Source organism: Penaeus monodon, chromosome 9 (genome assembly GCF_015228065.2).
Source record: "Penaeus monodon isolate SGIC_2016 chromosome 9, NSTDA_Pmon_1, whole genome shotgun sequence".
Classification (NCBI taxonomy): Eukaryota; Metazoa; Arthropoda; class Malacostraca; order Decapoda; family Penaeidae; genus Penaeus; species Penaeus monodon.
In genome coordinates, this window is record NC_051394.1 from 43418268 (window position 1) to 43437962 (window position 19695).

The 19695-nt window shown below is 45.0% G+C and overlaps 1 protein-coding gene across 1 annotated transcript in view; it reads right to left on the reverse strand.

Annotated features, from left to right (window-relative positions):
* The window catches only part of LOC119576733 (tetraspanin-1-like), a 51129-nt gene extending 44155 nt beyond the window's left edge, over positions 1-6974 (reverse strand). The window contains exon 1 of the mRNA XM_037924377.1: positions 6894-6974. Within this exon, the coding sequence (XP_037780305.1) occupies positions 6894-6974 (81 nt within the window). The remainder of the gene's footprint in view (positions 1-6893) is intronic.
* Positions 6975-19695: the final 12721 nt, after the last annotated feature.

A 19695-nucleotide genomic window follows, 5' to 3' on the forward strand; every position in this document is an offset into this window, starting at 1 on the left:
TCACATGCGTATACACTATATCCCAAATACATTAGGTAGATTCATATCTATAATAATAGCTCTTCTTTCTCTTATTCTTAATCTCATATTGTTTTTTCTTTCCCTTCCTCTCTCTCGCGCTCTCTCTCTCTCCCCCAGCTTTCTCTCTCTCTCTCTCCCCGCTTTCTCTCTCTCTCTCTTCGCTCTCTCGCTCTCCCTCTCTCCCCCCGCTCACTCTCCCAGCACTCTCTCTGTCTCCCTGGTCTCTCTTCTTGCTCTCTCTCTCCCTGCTCTCTCTCCTTGCTCTCTCTCTCTCTGTCTCCGCTCTCTCTCCCTGCTCTCTCTCGCACACGCACACACACACTCACTCTCATGCACACTCACATCGTACATTATCCCGTATCATCGCATCATATCACTGCCTTTATCCCCTCGTCATGCAAGCTTCTTTATCCTCCTTACCTCATCCTATTTCCCCATTATTCTCCCCCCTCTCCTCCTCCCATATTCATCACCTTCCTTCATTCTCCCTTCCTCTATGTCCCATATTTCGCTTCATTCACCCCTTCCTTCCCTCCCTTCGCTCCTACGTGGCTCCAAGACGCCCATAGATCCTTATTTCCTGCGGATATTGGCGCTTAGGGAGGAGGGTGAGGGAGGGTGAGGGAGGAGGAGGGTGAGGGAGGAGGAGGGTGAGGGAGGAGGAGGGAGGAGGAGGGTGAGGGAGGAGGAGGGAGGAGGGAGGGTGAGGGAGGAGGAGGGAGAGAGAGGTAGAGAGGGATGGGTGGGTGGGTGGGTGGGAGGGAGGGAGGGAGGGAGGGAGGCGAAGGGTGAGGGAGAGCCAAGGAGAGAGGGATGGGTGGGAGGGAGGGAGGGAGGGAGGGAGGGAGGCGAAGAGAGAGAGAGAGAGAGAGAGAGAGAGAGAGAGAGAGAGAGAGAGAGAGAGAGAGAGAGAGAGAGAGAGAGAGAGAGAGAGAGTGAGAGAGAGAGAGGGGGGGAGGGAGGGAGGGAGGAAGGGGAGAGAGAGGGAGAGAGAGAGGGAGAGAGGAATGGGAGGAAGGAAAGGAATAAGAGAGAAGGAAGAAGGGAAAGGAAGGGGAAAGAACGAAGAAGAAGGAAGAAAGACGGAAGGAACAGGAGGATGAGGAGGAAACCATAGACGCAAAATAAAGACAACAGGCGAGAAAAAATAGGCAAGAAAGAAAAGAGAAAGGAAGAAGAAAAGGAGAAAGAAAGACAGAAAGGAAGAGGCATATGGAAGAAGGGCGGGAGGCTAAGAGAAGTAACGAATAGGGGAGAGAAGGAAAATGAAGCCTTGATTTTCTCTCTCTCTCTCTCTCTCTCTCTCTCTCTCTCTCTCTCTCTCTCTCTCTCTCTCTCTCTCTCTCTCTCTCTCTCTCTTTTACTTCCACCTTCCCTCCATCCTCCTCCTTTCTCACACTTCCTCCCCTTTTCCTACAAGAATCTGCATGAATTTCAACGCATTTCAACATGCGTTCACCCCGACGCATTCACAAGTCCACCCCTGGCGTGCGTGCGTGCGCGTGCGTGAATACGAAACAGCCGCGCATGCAAAGAGACGCACCCCGGCGCCCCGATGACTGACGGGGCGACCTTTCACAAGAGCAGCAGATAAGAGGCACATGACAGATGACGCATGACAGATCCTGGACTGAGAGGCCTGGGGGTTGGGGGTGGTGGGGGGTGGTTCGGGGAGTGAAAGGGTGGGGGGAGTGTAAAAGAGTGAGGGACATGGGCGCACGGGAAGGGAGAAGGACTGGCGGGTAAGGGTGGGAGGTGGGTGTGAAAGGGAGGGGGAGTGAAAGGGTGCAGGGGAAGGGTCAAGAGGGGTGGGGGATGGGTGGAAGGATGAGAGGGTAGAGGAGAGGGTAGAGGAGAGGGTTAAGGGTGAAGGGAGAGGGTTAAGGGTGAGGGGAGAGGGTTAGGGTGAGGAGGAGGGTTAAGGGTGAGGGGGAAGGTTAAGGGTAAGGGGGGAAGAGAGTGTTAAGGGTGGAAGGAGCGTATTAATGGAGAGAGGAAGGAGATTTAGGGTAGGGTGGATTGGGTCAAGGGTGAGGGAGAGAGAGACCGGAGCAAGGGTGAGGGTAGAAGGGTGGGTGAAAAGGGTCCAAACGGGAAGGGTGAGAGGGTGAGGGGGGGGGGAGACGGATGAGAGGGTGCAAAGTGGAAGTGGTTGGAGGAGAAGGGAGAAGTGGGAAGGGTTAAGGGTGAGAATAAGAGAGATGGGTAAGAGGGTGAGGGAGAGGATATATAGGATAGAAAGAAAAGAGCGAGAGGAGGAAGGCACGAGGGAGGGTGAGGAGGGAGGGAGGGAGGGAGGGAGGGAGGGAGGGAGGGAGGGAGGGGGGGGGGAAGAGTGAGAGATATGCCTAGGCTCCTGCTTCTCTCCTGTCCCCCCTCCCCCCCCCATTCTCCACCCTCCTATGCGCGCCCTTGGATAACGGATATGCTGAACACCTTCCCTCCCTCCCCCACCCACCCACCCACCCTCCTCCCCTCCTCTGACCTACCCTCTCCTTATTACACACATTACCTCACCTTAATACCCTCCCCTCCCCCTCCCCCTCCCCCACCCCCACCCCCATCCCCATCCCCCTCTCCCTCCCCTCCCTGACCGTTACTGGAAAATCCCTTACCCAAGAAAAGAGAGATTTAAATGCCCCATCTGCCCCCCACCCCCCCACCCCCACCCATTCCTTAAGGACAACAAGAAAACTTCAGAATCTCCTTCCCACTCTTTCTCCTCTTCTCTCTCTCCTTATCTTTATCGTCCTGTGTCCCTGGGAAGACTATCATTTATCTATATTTCTATTTTTTATCGATATACACCTATGTGTCATTCCATACCATATTATATAACATATTATATTATTATTATTACATCACGTAAAAATAAAAAAAAACATTATCATAATAACAGTATTAGTAATAATATTATCAACAATAATAATAATAACAATAATACTAACAATTGTACTAATGATAGTAATAATGATAACAATAATAATAATGACAGAATTAATAATAATGATTATAATAACAATAATAATAATGATTATAACAATAATAACAATAATAATAACGATAACAATAGTAATAATAACAATGATTGATGACGATGGCGATGACGACGATAACAATAATAAAGCAACAACAAAATGCTTACAGAAACAAAAACAAACAGACAAACAAAACAAACACGCATATCCCGCACACGAAATGACGAGCCCTGGAATACCAAACAAAGCAAATCAAAAACAAACAAGATGACACCCATCACGTGAATTGAATTACACCTGATTATTAAAACTCCACGCGATTAAATACCTTGGCTGTTTCGGAACTCGGCTTAAGATTTGCGATGCCGGATCCCCGTGCGGTTTTTTGTGCAACGTGATGCAACTTCTGCTACCAAGGCTTATCATTAACCTTGCTGTGCTTTTGTTGCATGCTTGATCCTTGTAAACCAATTCTCTCTCTGTTGTTTCTTTGTCACTTTTTATTTTCTATCTCTCCCTTCTCTTCCTTGCTTGTCTGTTTCTTTCTTCCTTCCCTCTATCTCTCTCTCCTTTTTCCTCAATCTCTTTCCAATTCCCTGCCTCCCTCCAACTCTCCCTCTCCATCTCCCTCTATCTATCTATCTTCTTTCTTTCTTTCTTTCTTTCTTTCTTTCTTTCTTTCTTTCTTTCTTTCTTTCTTTCTTTCTCTCTCTCGTCACCTTCTAGTTCTCTTTCCCTCTCTCTCTATCCCTCTCTCTGTCCCTCTCCCTCTCCCTCTCCCTCACCCTCTCCCTCTCCCTCCCCTCCTGTGCCTCCGCCTGCCCCACTCCCAATGACCTGCACTGCCACACCATGACACCATAACAGCCGACGCAATCACACAATAACGAGGAAACAGCTGGCGAGTCCGGGATAGCGGTTGAGCGGAGGGGGGAGAGGGGGAGGGGACAGTGGTGGAGAGGTGAGAGGGAGAGGGCGGAAAGGATACCAGTTTTGAGGGGAGGGAGAGGGGAGGGGGGAAGGGAGGATGGGGAGAAGGGGGGATGGGGGGAAGGGAGAGGTGGGAGGATGGGATACCAGTTACGAGGGGAGGGGGAGGCGGGGAGGGGGAAAGGGAAAGGGAGGAGGAAGGGATACCAGCTGAGAGAGGAGGGGAAAGGGGGGACCGTGAGAGAAGGATAAGGAGGAGGGGGGGGGGCAGAGAGGGAGGGGAGAGAGAGGGGAAAGGTGAGAGAAGGGTAGGTAATGGAACGAAGGGGGAGGAAGAGCGAGAGGGAGAGGGAAGAGAGGGAGATAGGTGGAGAGGGAGGCTAGAAGGGGGGGTGAACCTTACTGGCCTCGAAGTGGGAGTGGCATCAGGTGACCCACCCTCTTCCTACCCCCCCTTGCCCATCCACTACACAACCCCCCTCCCCTACAGTCGTGATACAGACGAGTGGGGAAGGAGAGGGGGAGGAAGAGGGAGAGTGGGGGTCTCTGCCCGTCCTATCAGCTGGACGTGAATATATATATATAGATATTTCCCGGATTTTTTTAAATTTATTTATTGCTTCTTGTAACTTCTTGTACCAATTTATAATTCGATCGACCCTGTTCTGGAATCCGGATTTTTTTCTAACCATAATTTCATGTCGTGTTATCCAGTTCATACAACGAGAATATACTGTGTGCATATGTGTGTGTGTGTGTGTGTGTGTGTGTGTGTGTGTGTGTGTGTGTGTGTGTGTGTGTGTGTGTGTGTGTGTGTGTGGCGCGCGCGCGCGTATAAATAAATATATATACATATATATATATATATATATATATATATATATATATATATATATATATATATATATATATATATATATATAAATAATATACATACATATGATATGTATGTATGTATGTATGTATGTATGTATGTATGTATGTATGTATGTAGGTAGGTAGGTATGTATGTATGTATGTATGCATGTATGCATGCATGTATGTATATGTATGCATAGGTATGTGTGTATGTATATATACATACATACCTCATACATGCATACATATATACATTCATATCATTATCAATATTATTATCATCATCCATCCATTCATTATCATTATCATTTTACCACTATTACTAATAATATTCCCCTTATATCTTTCTTTTTGTACACCCAAAATAATAATAATATATATCATCATCATCATCATCATCATCATCATCATCATCATCATCATCATCATCATCATCATCATCATCATCATCATCATCATTATTATCATCATCATTATTATTATTATGATGATGATGATGATGATGATAACAATAATAATGATAAGAATAATGATAATAATGATAATAACGATAATAACAATAACAATAACAATAATAATAATAATAATAATAATAATAATAATAATAATAATAGTAATAATAACAATAATAATAACAATAACATAACAACAACAACAACAACAACAACAACAATAATAATAATAGTAATAACAACAACACTAACAACAATAAAATAATGATGATGATAATCGTAATAATACGCCACAGCGACGATTATGATAATCATAATAATAGTTATGACAAAACTGGAGCAGAGTCCCGATCGGCCACCTCAAGGTCGCGACAAACGCCTGCTGTGACCTTTTCGGCTTGACCTTGCTCGGCAAATAAGGACAAGCCACAACTGATCCGGAGAAGGAAGGGGGGGGGGAGAGGGAAGCAGGAGGGGGGAGGAAGGGGGGGAGGAAGGGTAGAAGGAAGGGGGAGAGAGAGGAAGAGAGAGAGGGAAAGGGAGAGGCAGAGCGAGAGGGAGAGGGAGAAGGAGAGGGAGAGGGAGAGGGAGAGGGAGAGGGAGAGGAAGAGGGAGAGGAAAATAGAGAAGGTAAAAGGAGAGGGAAGGAGAGAGAAGGGAGTATTTAAAATATATTGAGAAGCAGATAATATACAATCAATCATATAAATGAAAATCAATAAAAGGCAAAAAAAAGCCTACTAAACTGATCTACGATTTCGAAATAATAAGACCATAAATGATGTTGATGCAAATGAGGTCAATGAAGTTAATGATTCGAGTAATTGTAGTGATTAATGAGAAATCCAAAGGGAGTGATTTCTTTTACTTTGTGATATATACCGGTGGTGGTGGTGGTGGCGATGGTGGTGGTGGTGGTGGTGGTGGTGGTGATGGTGGTGGTGGTGGCGATGGTGGTGGTGGTGGTGGTGATGGTGGTGGTGGTGGTGGTGGTGGTGGTGGTGGTGGTGGTGGTGATGGTGGTGGTGGTGGTGGTGGCGATGGTGGTGGTGGTGGTGGTGGTGGTGGTGGCGGTGGTGGTGGTGGGGTGGTGGGGTGGTGGTGGTTGTTGTGTTGGTGGTGGTAGTGGTGGTGGTGGTGATAAAGATGATATATGATGGTGATGAAGCTGTTCTTGTTGCTGTTGCTATTGTTATTGTTGTTGTTGTTTTTAGTAGTGGTGTAGTGGAGAGTGGACAAAGATGAAGAAAAAATAATAAGAAGAAAAAAAATGACGAAAACGACCTTAATAATCTTAACAATAGTGATAATGGCGATGATGACCTTTCCCCCTCCTATTTTTCCTCTCCCTCCTCCTCTTCCTCGTTCTCTCTCTCCCATGACGTGCATGGTACGTACACGCCTACACGTGCTTATGTACACCAATCCTGGAGTGCGCACACATCCTTCACCCAACGCCCGCGGTCTTTTCATTAATCACAACGCCTTCTTCCCCCCCCCACCCACCCACCACTCCCTCCCTCCCTCCCACCCCCTCCTTCCTTCCTTCTCCACCCCTACCCGCTTACGCCCACCCGCCCACGCCCACCGAGCATCACCCGAGCGGAGACAAAAGCTTTCCCAGAGCCGCCCTCCAGCTAGAGCGCGAGCCTACCTGGAGACCTGTCAGCGCTCGGCTCCCAGGAGACTCGGCCGCGCCTGTGGGTCTCGGGCCGCAACTGGCCGCGCGCGTCATCTGGCGCCTTTTCTCTCTCTCTCTCTCTCTCTCTGTCTCTCTAACTCTAGTTCTAGCTCTAGCTCTCGCTCTATCTATTTGTCTGTCTGTCTGTCTGTCTGTCTGTCTGTCTGCCTGTTTGTCTGTCTGTCTGTCTGTCTGTCTGTCTGTCTGTCTGTCTGTCTGTCTGTCTGTCTGTCTGTCTGTCTGTCTGTCTGTCTGTCTGTCTGTCTGTCTGCCTGTCTGTTTTATGCTTATGTCTCTGTGTCGATTTTCTATCTCTATCTCTGTCTCTGTCTCTCGTTCCTTCACTTATTCACTCACTCAAACACTCATTCACATTCATTTACCAACTCAATCACTCCTTCGCTCCCCTTTCCCTCTCCCTCTAATTCTTTCACTCACTCACTCTCCCTTGAAATGTGCGCGTGTGTGTGTGTGTGTGTGTGTGTGTGTGTGTGTGTGTGTGTGTGTGTGGTGTGTGTGTGTGTGTGTGTGTGTGTGTGTGTGTGTGTGTGTGTGTGTGTGTGTGTGTGTGTGTGTGTGTGTGTGAGAGAGAGAGAGAGAGAGAGAGAGAGAGAGAGAGAGAGAGAGAGAGAGAGAGAGAGAGAGAGAGAGAGAGAGAGCGTGTGCGCGAGTGTGCGTGTGCGTGTGCGTGCGTGTTTTATAAAGTCAGACTGGAACTCCTCATTCCATCCCCCATTTCCCTCTCCTATGTTCTCCCTCCCTCTCTCCCTCCCTCCCGCCCGCCCTCCCTCCCTCCCGCCCCCCTCCCTCCCTCCCGCCCGCCCTCCCTCCCGCCCTCCCCAAAGGCAAGGCAAGAGGTCGGGCTTCGAACGCCCCAGGTCTACGCCCTCGAGAGACGCTTCGTCAAATAAGGGGAGTTCAATCCGAGGGGTTAGATTAGCATCCGGAGAGACGTGTGTCAACCTTTCTTATGAGGGGGGAGGGGGAGGGGGGGGGGAGGGGGAGCGAGGGGAGAGGAAAAGGAGAGGGAGAGGGAGAGGGAGAGGGAGGGAAGAGGGAGAGGGAGAAGGAGTGGGAGTGGGAGGGAAGAGGGAGAGGAAGAAAGAGAGAAGGAGAGAGAAGGAGAGGGAGAGGGAGGGGAGAGGGAGGGGAAAGCATGCGAGGGTTACTGGGGAAGGGTGAAGAGGGGAGGAGGGGGAGGATTCAAGAGCTGACGGGGCAAGGAAAGGGGAAAAGCGATGACTGAGGGGAGGATGTCTGAAGGAAAAGGAGCAGGCGCTGGGAGGGGAAGAGGGGAAGGTAAGGGATGTGTGGAGGGAAGAAGAAAATATGACAGGATAGGGAACGGAGAGGGGAAAAGTGAATACGGGATAAAGAGTGCAGAACAAGGGGAAAGGACAAGTAGGCGAGACGAGAAAAGGGAAGGTGAGGTGAAGGAAATGGGGGATGAGAGAGGAGGGAGAGAACAAAGTAAAGGAGAGGGGAAAGAGGGAAGAGGGGAAGGGGGAGAGGAGAAGTGAGGAGACGAAAAAGTGGAGAGAACAGAGGAAGAAAGAGAATAGGGTGGAGAACAAAAGAAACGCAATGGGGGGCTGAATATGGGGAGAAAAACAAACGGAAAAGAAGACGGGGAAAAAAAAACAGAAGAGAGAAAAAGGAGGTTACAAATAATCACCAACAAAAACGAGGTTCAAATAAAGAAGGCGACCACCAAACATACAAACAAAACAACAACAATAGACATGAAAGAAGCAGAAACAAGAAAAGAAGAGACAGACAGAGAACACATACCTGCGCCAAGACTTATAAAACATCTAACACGTTTCTTAATCTTAATCTCTCTCTCTCGAAGGCTCTGAGACCCCGGATTGAAACGAGACACAAAAGGGACACAAAACATTACGTCACTCTTCCCTAAAGCCGTCTGATAAAGGAGTACAATAAAAAAGTAAAAAGTAGTCAAATAGATAAATAAATAAATAAATAATAATAAAGATAAAATTATTAAATAAACTCACTATAAGTAGGAAGATCAAGTATGATGAGGATGGTGTTTATGCCGAGTGCTTCTTAACACCATTAAAATACTTATATACATGACAGATAGGCCTATATATAGATACCGGCATTTGAGTATATAGACATATAGGCCTATAGTGATACATATATGGATGGATATACAAACAGCGACCGATATACAAACTGACAGACAGACACTGACACTTGGGCAAAAAAATAAACATTAAGAGACTTGGATATATTGATATAGATGTATAGATATAGATATATTGACATAAATAGATATTATACATATATACAGACACCCCCCCCCCCCACACACACACACAGACATATAAATAAACATGAATATAATATATATATATATATATATATATATATATATATATATATATATATATATATATATATATATATATATATACAACTATAGATATCATAGACTTCCACATTCCTGATAGATGCCCAAATCTCAGGAATTTCTTCAATATCCGACTTGGAAGGATTCTTTCAACACTTAAGGCAAACTGGTCCACGCTTCGAGGAAAAACTTTTAACACCTCTGGGAAAAAAATAACAGAGAAACTAACAGCCCAGAAATATTTAAAAAGTGCATAGCAACGTCCCACCTATTCTGTAAAAAAAAAAATCGTGATTTCTACATTGTTCCTCTCTGCCATGTCCTCGCACTTTGGTAATCTAATTATATTAATCAGATTAAATAATAAGCTTTTATAATCTCCAAATGTCACCTCATTGGATACAATCGCCTCATAATCCTGTGGTGAGGCATGAGTTAATAATAACTGTCGGTGTTTTTCTTCTCATTTAACATACTCATCCCACTCTCACCCCATCCGTGAAAGCCCCTACCCCCTCCCTCATCCCACTCTCACCCCATCCGTGAAAGCCCCTACCCCCTCCCTCATCCCACTCTCACCCCATCCGTGAAAGCCCCTACCCCCTCCCTCATCCCACTCTCACCCCATCCGTGAAAGCCCCTACCCCCTCCCTCATCCCACTCTCACCCCATCCGTGAAAGCCCCTACCCCCTCCCTCATCCCACTCTCACCCCATTCGTGAAAGCCCCTACCCCCTCCCTCATCCCACTCCCGTCACCCACCCTTAGCAGCTCTCACCCCACCCATCGATAAAACTCTACGGTAATTTTCGCCCCGTTTCACTACCCGCTTCGGTGCCGTTGTGGGGTATCCATTCTCTAACGATACTCTTTCTTTTTTTCTATTATTATCTAATTTTATTCTACGCATTTTCAATTTTATCATCATTGCTTTTAAGAAAATACATCCTACTTAATTTTCCTTCATTTTCACTTCCACAAAGAAACCGACATTAATGTGTTTGTTTATCGGGGTGAAAGAACAGGTGCCGGGATGACACACGACAAGTGAGACTTTGGCAAGACACTGAGGGACATGAGCACGCTTGGCAGTCTCTTCTCGCCATTTTTATTTTTATCATTTTACTTCTGTTTTTTTTTTTTTCATCTTCTACTACGCATTTTGTTTCTTTTTATATTTTGTTGTTCCATTTCCATTTCATATTTTTCCCTTTTCCTTTTAATTTTTCTTTTTTAATATCTTTGGTTCACTTTGCTATAATTCCTTGTTTTTTTCTGTTTCTACGTAGCTTCATTCGTTAGGTCAATCCACCACTCGCTTTAACTACTTTGAAGACATTCATGTTTGTGTTTACCTACACATGCAGAACCTCGTGCTCACATATAAGCACACACAAACGCATATAAAAACACACACACACACTTAAATACACACACACACTTAAATACACACGCACACTTAAATACACACACATTTAAACAAACACACACACATTTAAACACACACACACACACATTTAAACACACACACACACACGTGCACAAATCAACACCAGATATCTTCCAGATCGACAATAACAGGCAAGGCTGTATTCCGTTGTCAGCACTGGCGAGACAATCGGACAGGCAGAGCAGGGAAAGGGTGGGGAGGGGGGGAGGAGGGAAGGAGGACAGGGGAGGAGGGAGGAGGGGAGGAGGGCAGGGGAAAAGAGACCAGGATGGGAAATAGAGAGAAGGAGAGTGAGGAGAAAAAGGGAGAAAGAAGGAAATCGGACAGGCAAAGCAGGGAAAGGGTGGGGAGGAAGGATGGGAGAGGGGGGAAAGGAGGAGGGGAAAGGGGAAAGGGAGGGGGGAAGGAGGAGGGAAAAAAGTGTGGGGGATGAAGAGGAAGGGTTAAGAGGGTGGAGAAGGAGATGAGGAAGGAGAGAGGGAAGGAATGACAATCAGATGAAGAGAGGAGAGAGGGGATAGGGAGAGAGGAGATAGGGGGAGAGGGGAGAGGAGAAGGAAGAGGAGAAATAAAAAGACGGAATAATGGATGAAGATAAAAATAAGAAAGAAGGAAGACAGGAGGGAGAAGGGTCAAGAGAATGAGAGGACAAGCGAAGAGGACGTAGAAGAAAAGAGGGGGAGGAGGAGGATGGCGAGGAGGAAAAACGAGGGAAAAGGGAGGAAAGGCGAAAGGGAACGATGAAGGGGAAACTTAGGCAGAGAAAAGAATGAAATAACAACAAAGTGGAGGGGAGAGAAGGAGAAGAACAGGAGAAAAAAAATGGTGTGGAGGGAGGGAAGGCAATTAGAGAGGAATGCAAAAAAGGAAGTAAAATGAAAAGCCAAGTAAACACAGAATATAAAAAAGAAGAAATAAAATGAATAAACACATATAATAAAAAAAAATAACGAAAAAAAAAACAAAAAGCGAAAATATAATTACAGTCCCACCAACAAACAAGGACAAACAAGCAATAAAATAAGCAAATGAAAACGAAAAAAAAACGAAGAGAACACACAAGGTCAAGCTTAGGTCAGGTCAGGTCAAAGGGGAGAACGTTAGAGCACATCGTCCACATCATTACCTAATGCACGCTGCCGTCCCATCAAGGCAAATATTTACCTCCAACAATAGCCAGGCCATAAGGGAAGTTGGAGGTGGGGGGGAGAGGGGCAATTGGCTAAGGGGGGGGGGGGTGAGGATAGTGGGGGGTTAATCTCTCTTTATTTACGTTTCATTCCCTTCTTTGATCCTTTCTTTATTTCATAGCGATTAGGGGGCGGTGCGGCGGGGGGAGGGAGGGAGGGGGGGAGAGCTAAGAAAGGTGCGGGGGGCAGAGGGAAGGGAGGGGGCGAAGGCAAGGGGGGCAGGGAAGGGGGCGGAGTCATAAAAGTCATAAAAGGAAGGCTTTGTTGACCTTACAAGCGGGGAAATGATTGCGTTAATGTTCATAGTCGTTGGCATTCCCCGGGGGTTTCGCGGGGCTCAAATCCTCGTCGGGGAATAGTTGTTTCATATCCATAACAATGTCATTATTCTCTGATGTGTTTCTTCGTGCTATGACAACTTACAATTCATTAGTTACTATTTTCGTCCCACGTCCCAGCTATTTGGGTCTCATCATAATTTCACTTTTGAAATATAAATTCAAACCACATCGCTCATTGCATTTCCAAATTAAAAAAACAATAATGAAAACTGTTGGAAAAAATGTGTATATATACATATATATCACACAATCTCAGAGCGAGAGAGAAAGAGAAAGAGAGAGAGAGAGAGAGAGAGAGAGAGAGAGAGAGAGAGAGAGAGAGAGAGAGAGAGAGAGAGAGAGCGAATCAGAGGGAGGGATTAGAAAGAGACAGACACACAGACATAAACAGACAGACAGACAGACAGAGACAGATACAGACAGACAAACATACATAAAAAAAAATGTTTACACAACTCCCGCAAAGCCACCAGACTTGCACGAAGTGAGGCTCACCACGTTGCATGCAGGAGCGAGCGAGCCAGGGAGTGGGCAATGTTGCAAGCACCCTGGGGGACGGGGGCATACGGAGGGAAGGAGTGGGGATATCCTGCTGCCCTGGACAACAATTGCAAAGCGAGTTCGTGACGGCGACCGAAGTTCCTCTCTCGCCTCGACATGGCACCGACGTCGCTCAGAAAACGGACACCACGACGGAGAAAGTATTTTTGTTCCTTTTTAAGTGCAATGAATGAGGTAATGAAGGAGGAAGCGAGGGAGGGAAGGAGTGTGTGTGTGTGTGTGTGTGTGTGTGTGTGTGTGTGTGTGGTGTGTGTGTGTGTTGGAGGTGGTGGTGTGTTGTGTGTGTGTGTGTGTGTGTGTTTATTAGTGCGTGTGTGTTTGTGTGTTTGTGTGGTCTGCGTAGGTGTGTGTGTGGTGTGTGTAGTTGTGGACGGGTGTTGTGTGTGTTAGTGGTGCGTGGTGTCGTGGGTGTGTTAGTGTGTGTCGTGTGCGTGGTGAGGTGCGTGTGTAAGTGTGTAAAGAGGCTTTGTGACGTGAAAGTGGGGTACGTGTGCTTTATGTGCGTGTGTCGTTGGTTTCGGGTGTTGTCGTGTGGTGATTGTGGGAAAGTTGTAATCATAACAATGTCATACGAGGTTTCGTGCGATGAGAAGAGAATAAGAGAGATTTGTCAGCGCAGATGAGAGAAGATATTTCTTTTGAAAAGAATTCAGAGAGAGAATGAGAAGAGAAAAGAAAGAAATGTTTGCAAGCGTCGTGATATATACAAATAGTGAGTGCCTGGCGAGATGATAACATGGGTGAAAAATGAGCAGAACGAGACCACACAAAGCGAAAAACAGACCGCGAAGACAAAAAAAAAACACATACGTGAAAGGCAAACAAAACAAGCCACCCTGCACACAAGCCCACCTCGAGAAAGAAACCCTGAGAAGCTACACAGCCTCACAAGTTAAGAGAACTCCAGACCAAGTTAGGAGGACTTCCATCAAAATGACCAAGCGAAAGATGATCATCAAAAGAACCCCCCTCGAACCGCATTTTATGAGAACAAAGGGAGAGGGAAAAAATCCCTTAAAATTTTTAAAATAATTTCCTAAAATACAATTAAAATGAAGATACAGAGAGAGATAGAGAGAGAGAGGGGAGGGAGAAGAGAGAGAGAGAGGGAGAGAGAGCGAGAGAGAGAGGAGAGAGAGAGAGAGAGGAGAGAGAGAGAGAAGAGGAGGAGAGGAGGAGAGAGAGAGGGAGAGGAAAGGATGAGAGAGAGAGAAGAGAGGGAGAGAGAGGAGAGGAGAGAAAGAGAAGAGAGAGAGACGAGAGGAAAAGAGAGAGAGAGACAGAGAGGAGGAGAGAGAGAAAGGAAGAGAGAGAGAGGAGAGAGAGAGAGAGAGATGAGAGAGAGAGAGAGAGGAGAGAGGAGAGGAAGAGAGAGAGAGAGAGAGAGAGAGAGAAGAGAGAGAGAGAGGGAAGAGAGAGAGAGGAGAGGAGAGGAGAGAGAGAGTGGAGACGAGAGAGGGAGAGAGAGGAGAGAGAGAGGAGAGAAGAGAGAAGAGAGAGAGGAGAGGGGAGGAAAGGAGAGAGAGAGAGGAGAGAAAGAGAGAAGAGGGGAGAGGAAAGAGAGAGAGAGAGAGAGAAAAGAGGAAAGAGAGAGAGGAGAGAGAGGAGAGGAGAGAGGAGAGAGAGAGAGAGAGGGGAGAGAGAGAGAGGAGAGAGAGAGAGAGAGAGAGAGAGAGAGAGAGAGAGGACAGAGAGGAGAGAGAGAGAGAGAGAGAGAGAGAGAGAGGAGAGAGAGAGAGAAGAGAGAGAGAGAGAGAGAGAGAGAGAGAGAGAGAGAGAGTTAGTTTCCCGGAATGAATTCAAATCGCATATCAATACACGTTAAACAATCAGTCTATCCGCTGAACGATCTAAGAGGCGAGGCTGAACATATAATCCCGTAGACTATATGTTCAAAATATCACTACCTATATAGTGCACATTGCCTAGGAAATGAACATAAACAAAGCATCATATCAGGATTGTTCAGTCTACCCTCAAAGGCGAAGCTAACACAGCTTGATCACAGACTATTGCAACAAAGAAAAAAATATATATTACTAACATAAAAAATAACAAGATATACAACAAAGTAAGAATTTCCAAAAGCATAACAAAGAATAATATAGACAACTCCAAAGGGCGAGACAGAAAGCAAACCATCTTAGAACATGACTATTGCAATAATTTTTTTTAAACATGACAGCCTAGTGACATGACAGCGCTGGGACCATGGCGGTTTCTTTCATCACTCAGAAAAAGAAGGAAGATCACACACATTTGAGAAAAAGACAAGAGAAAGAAAGATAGATCACACACGAAAGATGAGAGAGAGAGAGAGAGAGAGAGAGAGAGAGAGAGAGAGAGAGAGAGAGAGAGAGAGAGAGAGAGAGAGAGAGAGAGAGAGAGAGAGAGAGAAAGAGAAAGAGAAAGAGAAAGAGAAAGAGAACGAAAAAGAAAAAGAAAAAGAAAAAGAAAAGAAAAAGAAAAAGAGAAAAAGGGAGAAGACAGAAGAAGAAAAAAAAGTGAGCGAAAGAAAGGAAAAGGAAAGAAAGGGAAAACAAAAAAGAATAAAAAAGGAAACACAAAGAAGAAAAAAAAGAGAATTCTCATCGTCATCACCCACGACGCACATCACACGCTCCACCACAATCATCATCATCTTTTTCTATCCTCTTGGCCAGCTGCTTCCCTACAACAGGAGAGGAAAAAGAGAAAAGAAGATGAAAGGAAGTGGAGAGAAAGGGGGTAATGAAAGAAGAGAAAAAAGGGGAAGGAGGAGGAGGAGGAGGGAGGAGGAGGAGGAGGAGGAGTAAGAGGAAGAGGAGGAGTAAGAGGAGGAGGGGGGAAAGAGGAGGAGGAGGAAGAGAAACAGGAGGAGGAGGAAAGGGAGGAAGAAGAAAAGGAGGACCAGGAGGAGGAAAAAGAGAGAAAAAGAACGAGGACAAGAACAAAGAACAGGGAATGGACAAAGAGACAAATAACCATACGAAGAAAGAAGAATTACAAGGGGGGGGGAAAAGGAGGAGAAAAATAGAAGAGAAGGAGAGAGACAGCGGTGATAAATCCTCACAAAGGAAATACAAATTCGTGAATATCGACCGAATCTAGGGCGCAAGACGAAGGGAAATAAAACCGGTTTTTATCACAGCGAAGGGGGAGGGGGAGGGAGAGCTAAAGGGAGGAAGGAGGAGGAAGGAAGAAGAAGAAAGGAGGGAGGAAGGAGGGAGGAAGGAGGGAGGAAGGAGGGAGGGAGGAGGGAGGAGGGAGGAAGGAAGAGTGGAAGGAAAATAGAGAGAGTGGGAAAATAATGTGGTTGGGAGGAGAGGAGAGGAGAGGGGAGGGGAGGGGAGGGAAGGGGAGGGAAGGGGGGGAGAGTGGAAGGGATGAGGAGTGTACATCTCTTACATTCCTATTCCCATTCCAAATACATATCTTTCCCATTACCATTGCAAGAATAAATACCTCACATTCCCATCCTCACTGCACATCACTCCCATTCCCAGTGCACATCACTCCCATTCCCAGTGCACATCACTCCCATTCCCAGTGCACATCACTCCCATTCCCAGTGCACATCACTCACATTCCCAGTGCACATCACTCCCATTCCCAGTGCACATCACTCACATTCCCAGTGCACATCACTCCCATTCCAAGCGCACATCACTCCCATTCCAAGCGCACATCACTCCCATTCCAAGCGCACATCACTCCCATTCCAAGCGCACATCACTCCCATTCCAAGCGCTCATCACTCCCATTCCAAGCGCACATCACCCCAATTCCCACTCGCAGTGCACAGCTTCACTCGCCGACCTCGACCTCGACGCATTGCAATGCTATCGTGATCAGTTATTCCATATCGATTTAGAATATGATAATGAAAGCTGATACGATGTTTACGACGCGTCATATCCGATTAGCAGTAAATACAGGGAAATCGTTGTTAATCATTATCATTATAGATTATGTATATCACCGGCAGTTGTATATTTATTTCTTATTATTTTGCGCAAAAACGTGTGATTTTATCAGTTCAAAATTGCACTCTATGAGAAGCGCGCATAGAATTGCAAACACACACACGAGCGCGCGCGCACACACACACACACACACACACACACACACACACACACACACACACACACACACACAACCACACACACACACAACCACACACACACACAACCACACACACACACACACAACCACACACACAACACACAACCACACACACACACAACCACACACACACACACACAACCACACATACATTTTTTTCGTCTGCTCTCCTTGCCATTTCCTTCCTTCTCTTTTTCTTTTTCTTTCCCTGTTCTGTTTCTGTCTTTCTTTATTTATTCTCTGTCTCGGTGTTTCTCTTCTCTTCTCTTTCTCTTTTTCTCACTCACTGTTTGTCTCTGTCTGTCTTTTTTTTCTTTCTTTCTTTTTTTCTCTCTCACCTATTGCCTTCTCTTATTCTATCGCTCTTATCGCTCTCCTCTGCTTCACCTTTCTCTCCTCTCCTCTCTCTCGTTTACTATTCTCTCCTCCGCTTCACCTTCATCTCTCTTCCCTCTCTCTCCTTCTCTTCACCCACTCTTCCTCCCTCCACCCCAACACATTTTATTTTACGCCGCCCAGCTAATAATGCTAATTAAGATGAAAACCTTAATTAACAATATTAACAACATTAAGAAAATGGACGGGCAACCTCATTAGCACCGACGGCCGGAATTAATGTAATAAAAACTATCACAATAATCATAATCGTCATCATAATCATCATCATTATCAACGCCATGAACAAGACACAATGAAACAACCTCATCAACGAAAAAAAATATATATGACGAACTAAATTGCATCAATACCGAACGATTCATTAATTCCTTCGTTCGTAGAGACAAAGAGGGACAGACGCTTCGTAATAAAGATGATTTTAGTACCAATAACGTAACGTAATAAAGCAACTGAGGGGAAATTCACATCGAAAACGTTGCACGGCTGCACTGACTGATAGGCCTATGCTTCTAACGTTTCAAATAACAACATTTCTCCTGACAGTGACGAAAAAACTTTTCAGAATGACACAGAGATTCATGAATACGATTGAAATAAGGCACTGCGAGATATATTACAATAACAACAGTAATAGTAATAATAACAACTACAATGATAATAATAATAATAATAATAATAATAATAATAATAATAATAAATATAAATATAATAACAATAACACTATTACCACTACTAGTACTACTACTAGTACTACTACTAGTATACTACTACTACTAACTACTACTACTACTACTACTACTACTACTATACGACTACTACTATTACTACTACTACTACTAATAATAATAATGACAATAAAAATAGTAATAATAATAAGAATAAAGATAAAAAATAATAACAATAATAACAATAAAGATAATAATAATAGCAATAATAATAATAAAAAAACAATATAATAATAATAATAACAACTACAACAATAATGACGATGACGATGATGATGATGATGATGATGATGATGATGATGATGATGATGATGATGATGATGATGATGATGATCATGATGATGATGATGATGATGATGATCATCATCATCATCATCATGAAAATGATCATGATGACGATAACGATGACAAGGATGATATAACAACAACAACAACAACAACAACAACAACAACAACAACAACAACAACAGCAAATCGACTGCACATCCGTCCTTCCTCTGTCACTCTCACGGCCGCCCTCGCTTTATGGAGCTTGAACTTTGACCTTTGCTGCCTCTGGGATGACCCTGGATGACCGCCCTCGCCGCGCACCTTGATCGAGCTTCATCCCGCGCTGAACTACGGTTTATCTCCGTCTTATTGGTGTCTTATTTATTAATTGGTTGGTGTGTTTTTCGCCATTGTTTGTTTTCGAGACTGGGTTGTGGCTTGTACTTGTGGATTTTTTTTTTTTCTTTTTCTTTCTTTTTTTCTCTCTTTCTTTTCCTTTGTTTTTTTCTTTTCCTTCTTTTTTTCTTTCTTTTACTTTTTCCTTTCTTTCTGCCTGTCCCTGTCCCTCTCTCTCTCTCTCTCTCTCTCTCTCTCTCTCTCTCTCTCTCTCTCTCTCTCTCTCTCTCTCTCTTCTCTCTTTCTCTCTTTCTCTCTTTCTCTCTTTCTCTCTTTCTCTCTTTCTCTCTCTCTCTCTCTCTCTATCCCTCCATTTTTCCCTCCCTCTCTCTTTCCTTCCTTCCTTCATTTATTCCTTCATTCATTCCTTCCTTCCTTCCTTCATTCATTCATTCATTCATTCATTCCCTCCGTGCTTCAATCCCTCCCTCCCTCCCTCTCTTTCCTCCCTCGTGCTTCAATCCCTCCCCCTCTCTATCTCCCTCCCTCTCCTCCCTCGTGCTTCATTAACCCTCGAATTACTACCAGCTAATTGCCAATTTCTCTCTAATTGGTTTTCGAGCGCGATACCGTCACTTTCCGACAGTGTCACTCACCCTAGATTTACTGACACTTATTTAATCTCTTTACACCCTTTTTTAATTCTCTTTGACACTCTTTTCGACGCGTTTCGCTCTTTCATCTATTTCTCACTCCCTTTATCTGCCACCTTTTTTCCTATCTTACATAATACTCACTGCACTGATCATCACGAAAGCAGTGATGATGACGATTACATAACGGCGAAAACTATCACTATGGTAACCATCATCACCTCCATCACCATCCTAATCATCTCCATTTTGAGCGCTATTATCGCCCCTTTCTCCATCTCCTTTATTTCCCTTTTATTTTATTTTATTTATTTATTTATTTTATTTATTTTTTTTTTTTTTTTTAAGTCTTTTCATCTCTTCCCC